The 14,478-nt window shown below is 43.9% G+C and overlaps 1 protein-coding gene across 4 annotated transcripts in view; it reads right to left on the bottom strand.

Annotated features, from left to right (window-relative positions):
* Window positions 1-14,478, bottom strand: part of ELMO3 (engulfment and cell motility 3) — a 300,338-nt gene that overhangs the window by 109,270 nt on the left and 176,590 nt on the right. For all 4 annotated transcript variants that reach the window (XM_078668416.1, XM_078668415.1, XM_078668418.1 and 1 more), the window contains one exon: window positions 3,201-3,323. In XM_078668416.1, coding sequence (XP_078524542.1) covers window positions 3,201-3,323 — 123 coding nt within the window. The remainder of the gene's footprint in view (window positions 1-3,200; window positions 3,324-14,478) is intronic.

Raw genomic sequence — 14,478 nt, 5'->3', positions numbered from 1 at the left:
CTGTCAGTATTTGCTGTTCCTCTATGCATTTGACGGTGTCCAAGGCAATTCGTATTTGCTTCTCTCAGTTCTAGTTATCTCCTCCTTTGCTATTAACCCTTCCTCTCACACTTCTAATTCTCGCTTTGATCGATATACTGTTTGTATATATTGCTATCTACCTAGCTTCCTATTCATTCACACCTTTCCTTCCACCACTACTATTTTGTATGTTTCCCTTCCTCCTTCCTCCTTCTTTCTCCCTATGTAGGTCTCACCTATGACACAGCTTTTAGCTGGACCATACCAAGCACTTACAGTGGGCTTAGAGTCCGCCCTTTGCTTACCCCTAGTTGGGGTTATTGTCACTCTCATTTGCTTGCTTCTTATTGAATCGCGGACCTGTATCCTTTCCCTCCTCATATTTAGGAAACTCCATGAGAGTTCATATGTTTTCCTGCTCTCTCAAATACGCCTCCACGCTCTGTGTTACTTTCCACCCCTCGCAGAGTGTCTCTAAAATCACAGCAACAGATTCATTGTTGACAGGGTATGATTAGAAATGCAGACGTTAACTTATTTTTTATCTCCTGCATTCCACCTATTGCACAAATGCTCAGGCTTTAACACAGTAAAGGGTTTTATGACAAAAGAAGAGGACTGGCTTCTGCACTCAGATGTTGTTTGAGGCAGAAGGAGTTATCAGAATGATTGAAAAGCAGATGTTTCTGCTACTACAAGCCAGTAAAACTGCTCCCTGTACTACTGTAGAGGACCAAATGGTTGGAGCAGGTTTCAGTTCTGTGGTAAGTAAATTTTGCCTTGGCAGGCATTCTTTTAAACGTCTATATTACTGTTAAATTCCTGTGAAAATAAACCATGTCATTTATGAAAATTAAAAAGAATGAATTCAGAATACAGTTTTGAGATACTACAAGAAACCTTTCCTCCAGGTTTATGAAATGCATTTTTCTTTTTCTTGTTCAAAATAATGCTTTACAAGCATAGGCGAAACCAATATCTTCCTACTCTCATTATAGTGGCGAGACTTACTGGTTTCTTAACGGTTTCTTTCTTGCTCTGAGTCAGTCTGATGACAGAAAATAAATCCTGGCCTCCAAACTTAATGCTGGTGCCCACCACCAGCACAAATTAAACACTATTCTTTTTTTAATGCCCCGCCGCGTTCTCCAGCATATTTATTCTTACAGCCCATCTCTTCCTCTCTAAACTCTTACATGCTCTTCCTCGTGTTAAGCTCGCTATTTTACTGATAATTTCATTATACTTTCTTAATCTATCTCTTCTTTCTTCTGCTCCTTTCTTCTTTGTCTCTTCTCCTTCCTTCATCTCTCCTTCCTCCTTCTCCTGCTATCCTTTCTTTCTCACCCATCTACCAGACCCATTTCTGAATCTTCTGCTTGCTTCAGCCTTTCACCAGCTGCACGGCTTCCAGTGCAGGGGCCTATCTGCCTGGCAATCAGGCAGGGCAGCAAACAGGGTGATGGTGTGGCATCTCAGGACCACTGCAAAGACTCTTGCACCTCCAGTCCATGTGGGCGTAATTCACGTTGGTGGAATGGAGTCAGAACTTAGGTGGGAAGATGGCAGAGTCATATAATCACTCACCGCTGAGAAAGCAGTGACCAGCAGGTCACAAATTTGATTCAGTAACCGGAGTACCATTAAATGAAGCGAAAATAACACATTATTCAGAGCACTAGAAACAGCAAAAGTGCAGCCAACAGCACTATGTTAAACACAATTAATCTGAAACAGAATGTGACTACCTGGTCACATATACGTCACAGGTTGACAGCTAATACTCCTATTGACCCTATGCTATCTGTAAAGTATCTGAGAGTCAAAACCAAAGCACTGCTAGCACAACATCTTTCGTAATGCCAATGTAGAACTGTAAGTGCATGTTACATCTTCATTGGATTGGAGCTTTCTAAGAAGCTGCACTGAGTCCTGAAGATGTGCCAGTGGACTGGAACTCCCTTCATATCCTGTCTATGCTCCCACTACTTCTCTCCATGGAATTTGCCACTGTAGATCTTTTATACTTAGTTTGCTGTGAGTGCACCAGGGAACAACAGTAGGGTTCCATGACAGCAGTCAAGAGTAATAGCTAGTCCTGCTTCATCAAAACACAGGGAGTGCATTGCTCCAAAGCCACAGGCCTCCTGTCACCACCCTACACGATGACATCCTCAAGATAAGTATACAAGATCCGATGCATCTTATTCAAGTCATCACAGTAAAAATACATTTTTGGCAGAATAAAAGCAAGTTTAAATGAATTTAGAGGAAGAAAATGAGAGGTCAGGCAGGTCATTTATGACAACATGTCATGACATATTTAAAACAGAAAATTTAATTATCCTCGGCCTCTGGATATTGCACATTTACACAAGGATAAGGATATGTTATTTTCTGATGACTCTGCTTGTGCATATGCATTGCAAGAAATACTGTTTTTGAGACATTAACTTTCAATAGCGCATGGGGCATTGGTGACCTACCTGGAGATACTGGGTTAGAAAACAAATGGCTAGTCTTTAGTATGAAAACATTCCTTGCATGTGACCTGATTTCTAGCACATCATAAACTAATCCCTAGCATGGGGTGAGCCTACCCCTCTACACACTATGCGCTTAGTTCATGTGATACTCCTTTGTGGCAAGCTTAGCAGGGATCCGTGGTGAAAGGAAAAACAAAGTGTGTAATGCTCTCTATAAAGCCCGTGTTCTCCTGTTCCCTTAAGGAAACTTTGATCTGCTTACAAACTGATTCTGGCCTCTATAAAGCAATGTTGCACAAGCAGCTTTGCTTTAGCATTCTGCCAGCACATTACTTATTTCAGGACAGTGAGCAAAACGTGACAATCATTCTCCCCTCAAACTGATTTTGTTTCAGCAGATTCAATTATAAAATGCAGGAATAAAAAACATATCAGATGGTGCAATGTTGTGTACAGCATGTGGCCCTAAATAAATTCACATTAACTGGACTATGATTCCCCAAGCTAAAAGCTGACATGGACCTATGACACAGATCTATATGGAATTTATGCTGTAGTAGAATTGAGAATTTCATTTCTGAAGATCTGTAAATACTCAAACATCAACAAGAGCCATGCATGCTATGATTACCATGCAAGAATCTTCCTATCCACTAACTTCATGTGTGCAATTCTTCCTGAGCAGAGACACACCTGGCTGTATGGGTCCATTGAAGTCCTCATCCGGGTCTCCATGACGTTCAAACTCAATGACTGCAGAACATACAGGTGATGGGCCATCTCATCTCCGAGGGAGGCAGAGCTGTGGATAATGTTCTGAAAAAGAATCAGATCAATGTCAGACTGATTTTATCATACCGCTGGATCATTAAAATAGGTCACAGGGTCCTCCTAAAATGGGTATCGAATGAGGAGTCTGACATATGCAACATTGGCAGGTTAATCTCCAACTGGATCTGGCCCTCGTGGATTGCCAGTGAACATTTCTGAGAATAAAATCTCACTGTGCCTGTTGCATAGTGGACACAATATTTATGCCCGACAATATTCTAGTACCACTAATTTAGTAAAAGTCTCAACACATATTCTGTTCCCCTAAATCAGTTTAAACTTTCTGTGCTACCTGCAATCCTTTCAAATATGTATTTCTGCTGGTGGATCAGCTTTTGTGTTGTTGCTTCTAGTAGAGCACCAGACTCTCCTAGAGAAAGGTGAAACATAAAGCATACCCAGGCCTGGGACTTGGGCAGTCACTAATTACTGAATAGCAACAAACGTAGGTGTAGTCGATTACCATTGAGATCCTACAGTTTGATACGTTTGCAATCCAAATCCAAAAGCCATTTACTCTTTTTCCCAGAGATAGTTAAGTCAAGCAGTCAACACTTACATTTGGAGGTGATACATATTATAAATAAAGCATGACAGTAACTAACGGTCAATGAGCAAAACGTCCAATCAGCACAAAAACATGAAAGAAGACTAGGACTTTTATTTACTAGTAAATATCAAAGGGTCTAGAAATATGATATGTGTTTAAAAGCAGAGGTGCTAGCACACTCTGGGCCCAAGATACAGCCTAGACATCTATACAGATTTTAAGCGCAAGGTGCTTGCTTTACTATAATATTGCTCATATCACTGATGCTTTCCTACAGGGCCACGCTAAAATCAACGGTGGTCATGGGACTCTAGTTTCTCTTTATTATATCAATTACAAAGTGTTAATCAAAGGAACAAAGGTGCCACACAAAAATAATGTCAATGTAGCAATCTTGCTGTAATACGACTGACATTCTGTTTCAATGATATCTGGCTTTAAGTACGGACAATGGGCCTAATGCTGATTTCCAAAGTTTGACAAATGGCAAGAATGCATGTTGCAAAAAACATACACTACCAAAACAACACGGCTCCCACACAAAAGTAAAGTCAATGGTATCGTTTCAGGGTGCCATGAGACTCATGCCCTCATGATAAGTGGCACCGGGAAGGGCCCATTACATTCACACCACTGGAGTTACCGATACCAAGGGTACCAGTAGCTCTGAGGATGTGTAATACAGACACAGACTTCAGGAGAGTGAACTATACTAGGTAAGCGGGGCTGAACTGAATATTTCAAGATGGTCGGTAGACCCTTGTTCCAAGGATGTAGGTAAAATTGGCCTACTCTTCATTGTCATCAGTCTCCCCATTTTGTAGTGTACAGATGGGCTTGGACGTACGTCCTTTGCATCGCTTGCAAAATCTGTACAACCCTGCCAATTTTTGGTTTGCCTTCTTTTTCCTCTGATGAACTAAACATCTGGAAGTACACTGGAAATATACGTCTGTTCATCGGAAGACCTAACGGTTCCCCAAAGGTGAAACTTTAACATGAGTGACGGTGGCTAAAGAACAACCTTCCTAGGCTATGAAGTGATGCAGTGGCCACAGCATGTCCATAGGCACAGAGCTTTTTACCTGCGCCCCTGTAAAGGCACATCTAGTCTCCCATAACTGGGATCCCTAGTCTATCTTAACTGTGAGAGGTGTGAATAGCATGTGTTATGTGGGTGTGATTGGCGGCATTCCTTTGATATGCTGTGTCAATTGGCTCAGAAGACAGCAGTCTCCTAGCTAACTGTCACTTGATCTTGGTGGTCAAGACAGTCAGCACTTCCCTGTGTTTGGGGCCTTTGTATGAAACTACTAGTAACTGGGGGGTTGTGGAAGTTTCCCATGTCTGTCCTTTATTCACAGTAAATTTACCATTCTAGAGTGAAACTTTTCCTTGTCCTTCTTGCTGTGATGCTGACTGTCACCTATGAGCATCCGTGAAAGTGGACTTCAGATGGGCTCTGTCTTATTTGTATTCACAAAATACCTTGACTAGCTTAAACTGGTCTGACCTTGGACTCCTGCTCCTGTTCTCATGAAAAATGGGTATAAAGGACAAAGGTGCACTTCAGCCCAATTGGGAGAGAAAACTTTCAGTTAGAAAAAGGGTGATCTCTGGTTGGCTCAGGTACTCTGATGTAGCACCATAGGAAGATAAATATTGGCCCACTCAGGCTGACAGTCACCTTGTACCTTGTACGGACAACGAGAATGCCCTTCGGTGAGTAGCAAATGCATTACCAGGAGCTGAACTATTGCTGATGGTAGCCTTCTCTCCGGCTGGTTTCAAACCTGAACTCCTGAAATGCCTTGTGCTCTGACCCTTCAAAGAAGAATAAATCAATCAATCAAGACTTGTAAAATACGGCTAATCACCCTCAAGGGTCTCCAGGCGCTGAGGTAACTTACTACCGAGGCTCAGTCTAACAGCCAGTTCTTGAGTCCTTTTCTGAATTTTAGCAGCGAGGATGAGGTCTGGAGGTGTAGAGGGAAGTCGTTCCAGGCCCTGGCCATGAGGGAGAAGGAGCGACCTCCACTGTGGCTTCAGGGTATGCATGGGGTGTGAGAGAGGTGAATAGAGGAGGAGTGCAGGAGTCTGGAGGGTTGGTGGAAGTTCAGACGGTGGTTGACATATGCTGGTTCTTGGCTTTGTAGACGTGGATCTCTTCTGAAAGGGAAGCCAGTGGAGCTTCCTGAGGTGGGGGTGGGTGATGTGGGAACCTATTTAAAGAGGTCTAGGATAAGCCTGGAGGCAGAGTTCTGTACGATCTGTAGTCTCTTCAGGAGGAGCTAGGTGATTGCTGCATAGAGTGCAATTCCGTAGTCCAGCCAGTTGGCGACTAGGGTTTGGTGATGGTAAGTCTGGTGTTGATCGGGAGCCATTCGAAGATGTTGCAGAGCATGCGAAGAGCGAGGAAGCAGGCGGAGGAGACTGTGTTGATCTGGTTTTTAATGGTGAGCTTTCTGTCCAGTATGATGCAGAGATTGCGGGCACAGTCTGTTGGTGTGGGTAAGGGCACCAGGAGTTGTTCCATTGTGAGGTGTTGTTACCAAAGATTAGTACTTCCATTTTGTCGGTGTTGAGTTTTAGCCAGTTGTCTTTCATCCAATCGGCAATATTAGTCATACATCTGTGGAAGTTGGCTATTGTAGTGGGGGGTTCTTCTGATAGAGAGAGGATGAGCTGGGTGTAGTCGGTGTAGAAAATAATGTTAAGTCAGTGGGTTTTGATGATGTCAGCCATGTAGGTGTTGAAAAGGGTGGGGCTGAGGAATGAGCCGTGAGGGACGCCGCAGAAGATGCTCATGTGTTTGGAGATGTAAGGAGGAAGGCGGATTCTCTGGGTTCTTCCGGTGAGAAAGGAGGCGATCCATCTGATGGAGTCTCCTTGAATTCTGATGTGGAGGAGTCTCTTGATAAGGGTGTGGTGGGACACGGTGTCAAATGCTGCTGAGAGGTCGAGGAGGATCAGGGCAGCCGTTTCCCCGAGATAATGTGGCCAGAGAAACAAAGATACAGACACTTCCTGTATTGTGGATCTGCATATCCATCTCAGGCTTTATCATTGGTGGGTCTGCATCATGTCCAACCCATTCCATATAGTTTAGATGCCTCTTTCTGCTTGTGCCGGACACAGTAGGACATTGAGATTCTGAACCTTCACCCCCTAGTGTGGCGTCTGGTTTTGTAGACTGGAGATGGTCATCCTGATTCCAGAACTATTTCAACCATCGCTCTAGCCCTGATGTTCCAGAAAGCATCTATAACACAAAATTATATTTCACACTGGGAACTGGTGAAGCCTTAGGCCACAGTGGCTGCCCCCAGTCCTGTGAATACTCAGGCTGCTAGAAATTTCAACTGTGCCCAGCAACTTCTGAGATTTTGGCCCAAAAAAGAGGTAAACTAAGGGGATGCTACAATGGGTGCCGATCCACCACTACATTTGTCCTATTGAATAACCTTGAGAGCAATTGGCACCTTAACTGGTTACAGAAAATATGAACTTGGTCTCACTTGGATACTAATTACCAGAACGTTAGTCACCATTGACTTGCACACTGAGGTAAGCATTACTAGTGGCCACTTCATTCCAGTGGGGATGGTAAGATCAGTTGCTGCTCCCATGAGAATTATGATCTGTTTACATTCTCCCAAAGTTTGTAACTGCTAGAAGCAGTCAAAACTCCACGTGAAAGTGTGGGTCAAAATTAAGAAATACCTGGAGAATAGGAGCCGGAGTTACTGAATACCCGCTAATTCCGCACTCCTACATGGGCCCTCGTGGTCCAGCTTGTAATGGGTTAGATTACTGTTTATGGGCCCATGAATACCATGATTGGATCCCTACAAAAATACTATCGGTATGTGCACAAAATGCAAACTGCCTACACAAGGCTCTATCCCTTTGGAAATAGCACTCTTCAGGCAGCAGCTGCTGGTGCTGTCTGTTGGAAATCGCCTTGAGGTTTACTACATTGCTGGCATGGGACGTGGAATACAGTTTCAATCAGCTCTGTCCACTGTCATTCTTTCTGTACCACACCTCGAGCATGAAATACTTAATGGCAACCCGATTTACTAAACCTCTCCCCTGGTTTGCTATCATGGAGAAGCGTGGCTCAGTGGTTAGAGGCGGCAGTCCCGGAAGCTGAGATCGGCCGTGGACCAGGGTTCGATTCCCCGCCTCGGCGGGTCTCGGGCTCAAAAAATTCCACGGACTCGATAATTCTCGTTGCGGTGCCTACTCGACTCACGGGGTCACACACTGCGACTCTGGGCAATAGCTTGCTTAAGCTCCACTACGGCCCCTCGCGGCGGGATGCCTGGCTTTCACCTTGTGGACACCCTGCCGGGGTATCTCAAAGGGGAATACCAGGACGGGTTCCCTAAGCAAGCGCTTAGATACCGTGTCGGTGATTTGCGCTATATAAATACATGTACATTTACATGTTGGACCAATGACTTCCTGCCAGTTCCCCTTAAACTGTACCGCAAAGTCAGTAGTTAATAATACTTCAGACCTCATTAGAAGATGCACTATGACAGCTGAGCGAGTGTGTGCCAGGAACAGAACCCTATTGCTGTGCCCACTGACCAAGCTTGAAGAATCTGCTGAAAGCACTGACATGCAATGTCCAGATGTATGCCAGGCACGAGCTTCCCCTGCACAATGAAGACACTAGCCCTGCTGGTTCTGTACAACCAAGAAAGCATGGGAACCAACCCGAGTCAAAAAGGCAAAAGGAATGCACGCACAGCTTCAGAGAAGGGACTCTGGTTTAATAGTTATTTAGCTTGCATTAACCTAGCTTGCACCTGGTTAGGTTAGGTGTGGAATTAGGATTAGAGCCTAAGACCCTGGTGTGTCAAACGTGTGACCTGAGGGACACTACATCTCTGTTCTCCATCAAGCCTATGGCAAGAAGAGAATAAGTCCTGTAGCTTTCACAAGTCTTCTTATTGAACTGCTGTTGGCTCTGGAGGAGGCCCCCACACACGTCCTGATGATCTTCAGTGTCTCATTAAGCAGAACCTCTGAGGCTGCGCCTATTTAAAACACCAGACATCACCTTGTTTGGCTGCGATACCGTTGGATGGGCTTTAGGACGATTTTTGGTAGAACTTGCATGGCCAACCTACCCTGTAACTAAGCACCCAGATCACATTACCAGGCACCATATATATTTTGCAACTGTTATTTAACTGGAGTATGGAAGTGGAATTACACCATACTTCAAAGGCCTAGCCAAACTTTTAGGGACCCACCAAAAGCAGAGTGCTTTCAGAGAGATTGAGATTGGGCATTCGTTGACACCAAGTTCTAGGGACCATGATGGTTCCCCCTATCGCCTGCCAGTGACTATGAAATACGATCACCTCCCAAAACTCGTATCAAGAGCTAGGACCTATTTGGCCATTATCATCCCAATGAAGATTGTAAAGCTCCACCGGGCATGCAATTCCTTCTCCCTCCATCTGTTCTTCTGAAACTTACCTGAGAGCTGTCATCTTTCAGCAGCCTTTCATGTTTCTTTTTGTCAAATATCATCCAAAAGGTTAAGTTAATGTGCTGAAATACGAGGCTCATATCTACCACATACCCTATTTTAAGTATTTGTAATATGCATGGAGTTTCATTCCTACAGGCAGCATATCTTCAAATGTATCTACATTTGTTTTGTAACTCTAAGTTCATTTGTACTATTTCATGGTTCGATTGCCTCTGGATGCATTACCTGACAGTACACTATTTTCTGACTTTTGATGCATACTTTTTGTAAGCGTCACAGTTCCTGCTAAGCAAGGTTAAATCTGAGGTCACCCTGTTATGCAAAAACCCGCTAACTCCTAACCAGCTGCCTCCAAACCAGCCCTCAGCTACATCTTGCCATCCTGCACCAGTTTTGACGCAGCCCCAGACCAGATTGTGGGATTCTTTTTGAAAGGACACCTTGAGCCATGCAACATACTACACTTGAACACTGCATGCAATTGTTTTCCCCTTTCAGGCCATGACTCACAATTAGATTCCTGTTATTCCATTTAACTGAATTAACAAACATTGATTGAAAAAACAAGTTATTTTGATATCTCTATTTATCTCTAGAAAAAAAGAAAAGAAAATCAGTTTGCACTCGCCAGTCATCTGCCATTCAATGCTGAAGAGACCAATTTGCGGGCACCGCGACTGACTAATGAAGGCATATGTACTGGTACAAGAACAGAGTGACAGTACATTATTACTGGCATACTGTCTGATGGGGCTGGGTTGCTGGTATACTAACTTTTACAATATCTGTCTGAAACGATCACAAGTGGCCTTCTGACTTAAAGGCACATTAAGAGCTTGATTATAGCATGGTTTCTACCACACTGTCTCATCCCGGCATGTACCAGGTTGTGCCCTGCTCATTATGGCACACACTGGCTGTGTTGATCATAGCACAGAAGGTGTGGCTGAACACACATTAGCACACTATTTGCATGACAACTTACAGATGTATAAGGATGACAGCCGCCAGGCTAGCAAAATCGCCAGAACCTATGCATGTATAATGTGAAAGGATGAAGGGTAAACAAACCAGACTTATCAAACATGTGCCAGGCAGGATCTAAAACATTATAGTGTCTAGTGGGAGTGGCACTTCCTGTTACCAGGAGGAAAAGACCACAGAGCTTCCAAGCTGACTAGCTAGAGCTTTTTAGTGAATTAAGTTAAAGTGTAGCCTCGTGGGATTTAACTCTTATGTCCACCATGAGGGTGGAGTGTGGCTTCCACCTATTCCAAGCCATCAACCCACCAGCAGTTTTAGTGGAGAAGAGCACTGCAGTGGGAATCTAAAGATGTGTATCAAGTATGCTATCCTTGGAGTGACATCCAGCATGAGCCTGTGGGTCAGGCCAAAGCTCCAGGACCAGTAGGGACTCCTGCTCCAGTCCCACTCAGCATCAGCTACCGAGGAGAACTCGGCCTGAAAATTATAGCTATAGCCGTCTCCTACCAGATGCACCAAGCGATGATCTCCAGGTCCTGGAATGTTTTCTGGCTGCGTTACTGAGGTAGTTACTGGCCTGTCAGAACCATTTGAGATGATGACCTGATTTGGTAAGTGACTTATTACATCCATCAATGTTTTACTTTATGTTGATAAAAGCAAACATCATACAATACTCATCGTCCCTTTACATTAGATTATATTGCATATATGTATGATGGTGTTTAGCATCATTTTATATCTATATATATTCGAATAAGACACAATATCCAATTCAAATGTGGTAAAGTTAAAGATGGGCTAGGTTCAGCGAAGTTCCAGGACATATTTTCCAAATTTCAAACTTCTTAGACTCATTCTTCTTCCTTGATTGCCTATTCTGAAATTCTGCATGCCTTTTCCAAAATAAATATCATCATTTGATTGTTTCTTTTCTTCTTCCTTGTATTCACGTAATTAGTTTACTCATTCACCTTCACCAACCTACTCTTATTTGACACTTAACTATCTTCAATTGTTACTGTGTTCCTACCCATTGTGGCTGCTTTCATGAGTTCGGAAAATGCAGATGTAGCTTTCTGAACTCTTTTCAAATTTGAATCCTCAGCATCTCACCAGCCTTTTTCATTTTCAACATCTTTGCATCTAATATTTTGTCGAGTTTGTCCTCCTGTTCCCTCTCTTTCCACACCTAATATGATTTTTTTATATCAGTCTTACTATACTCCATGTCCATATTTAGGGGCAACTTTTCTTAAGACTTCTTACCCATTATTAATTATGAAGGGCTATGTCGATTACTAAATGTAGGGTTGCTCTGCAGTACTGAATGTTTGGTTGTTCTGAGGCACATTTAATTTATTCTATCATTCGCCAAACATTAGCTAGTTGTAGACTACCTTTGACTAGTATAATAGTTCTGTCTATAAGACCATTGGTCCTGGGTTTATATTATGGCTGTCTGTGTTTTGAGCTCAATATTCGATGGTATTGCTTGTGTTTTCAGCTCAATATTCGGTGGTATTGCCTGAAAGTTGCTTTAAATTCCCTTAATAGCAGAAGCTATGTTGATATATTTTACTGCCATTTTGCATTTCATTTCTGTGCCCATTTTATATACAGCTTGTTCTGATATACCCAGCCTCATTTCCATGCTTAGCATTATTAAGCAAGCATTTACAAACGACAAGGTCCGCGTCTGGAAGTTTTAATTTTTTGTATCTCTTCCAATGTCCGTTCACATTCTTTCTCACAAGAACGATACGAACCTTCAACGTGAGTTTCGTCTTCTGTCAAATGCATTCTCCTTTCAAGCAATGTATGCAGAAAGAGGTAAGAGGTCATGCATACTGGGGACGGGTTAGCGCCTGATGCACGCTGTAAATAGAGGGGGGCATTCTGTCGTCTTGCACGGCAATATTGTACATTGCCTATTTTGCTGAATAAATTTGTGCAGATGTCAATCATGACGTATGAGTGGTTCATCCTCAATCGGACAATCCCTTTCTCTTTAGTGTGTCTCATTTCCCCAGAGACTATGTTTTACTTGATTAGCTTACAGTGGCTGTTCAGGGTAACCTTATCTGTGGTAACATTCTGTTTTTAAAAATCATATCGTGAGGGGTAATTCCTACCTAACCACCTCATCTTCTACACATTTTGGGTGATTATCTATCATTGTAAATACCCATTGTGGATAATAACCTATGATCGTAAATACAAAATTACAATAAGTACATAAACTGGTGATGGTTACCATTGTGTTCCATGGTTTGCCTTGATTTTCCATGGGTACTGTAAAGGATAAACCTTCGTTTTGTGCCCTTTGTCCCTTGCCTGATGTTTGCTGCAGTCCTTAACCAATAACCCTGCTCGATTGTGTAATCCCGGCCACCAATATAGCTCCCATATGTATATCTTGATCATGCCTTCATCCTTGCTCGTGCTCCAACACTATTAATCCTGGTCCCCACTCGTTTGATGAGACTACCTCTGAAGCTCTCCCTGTGTGAGCACTAGGGCTGCGAGCTACTTGAAATCAGTTTTATCGTATTGCTGCACTTAAAAACTGTTGAACTTCGTTTTTAAAGGATTTTATATGTTGTGTTGAAATACTCTAGCTGGGGGTATTATTTTATCTTCTCAGTATAACGGGAATTGTACTTGAGGCACACTGACACCTACTCACGCTACCAAGCTTTCTTTTCGCCTCTCCTTGCCGCTTTTGTTGATTGAAGGCGGCGGCGGGCGCCATCTTGGGTGTGGGCTGGGGCTGCGCTCTAGTCGCGCTGGCCTCCCGCCCTCCCAGACTATTTAGCTTGCTGTATTAGCGACGCTCGCTGCCTCTGAAGCTCTCCCTGTGTGAGCACTAGGGCTGCGAGCTACTTGAAATCAGTTTTATCGTATTGCTGCACTTAAAAACTGTTGAACTTCGTTTTTAAAGGATTTTATATGCTGTGTTGAAATACTCTAGCTGGGGGTATTATTTTATCTTCTCAGTATAACGGGAATTGTACTTGAGGCACACTGACACCTACTCACGCTACCAAGCTTTCTTTTCGCCTCTCCTTGCCGCTTTTGTTGATTGAAGGCGGCGGCGGGCGCCATCTTGGGTGTGGGCTGGGGCTGCGCTCTAGTCGCGCTGGCCTCCCGCCCTCCTCACGGCCCATAAATTAGCATTATGACCAGACGGCGCAGCGGGCTGGCGCAGCGCGCGCGCGCCGAAGCCGCGCCAAAGCCAAGCCCGTCTGCGCCCGTCAGCGGCCGGAAACGGCCCAGGGCCATAATCCCTGGTCCCCGATTGTTGTACTCTTCACATTATTTAAAAGAGCTGAATCCTGGTAAGACACATCAGGATTGCACTACTGCCTCTCTTACCACTGTGATGGGCACTCGCCCCCCCTCGTGTCCAGGTTGTAGCTATCAGTTCCCCCCGTCTTATTTACTAGCCCATTTAGACCCTAATTATGTCCCACAACATGCTCCGGATACCACTTCTCTGCATGGCTGTCGAGCTGCACTCATTAATACGCGCTCACTCCCATGTCATAGTTTCCAGATTAATGAGTTTATTCTTGCTCATGATCTGGATCTATTATTTGCCACTGAGACCTGGGCAGATGCCGGGTCAGGGCCGGATTTCTGCGACGCTACCCCGGATGGATACAGCGTCGCCAGACACGACAGGCCTATAGGAAGAGGTGGTGGCCTTGCAATTATTTTCAAGGACAAATATCGCACCACACTCGACCCTATAAACTCTGCCAATTGTGAATCAGCTGCCTTTGCTATTAGCATCAGCCCGAAGCAAGCTCTAAAGGGTATAATACTATACCGCCCCCCTGGCCCCCGTAACCCTTTTCTCTCCACTTTTTCTGACCTGAATGATAACGTTATAGGTTCAGAAAAATACACGATACTAGGAGATTATAACTTTCATTTGGAAGAGCAGGGCAACTCTGACACTATTCAACTCATTTCCGACCTTTCTAACCTAGGATTGCACCAATTAGTTAAGGGCATTACACATCAAGCTGGACACACCCTTGATGGTCTGTTCACTAATGATCCTGACATTTCTGTGCTGGACA

This window comes from Lissotriton helveticus, chromosome 12 (genome assembly GCF_964261635.1).
Source record: "Lissotriton helveticus chromosome 12, aLisHel1.1, whole genome shotgun sequence".
Taxonomy (NCBI): Eukaryota; Metazoa; Chordata; class Amphibia; order Caudata; family Salamandridae; genus Lissotriton; species Lissotriton helveticus.
This window is presented reverse-complemented; position numbering and strand designations above follow the sequence as displayed.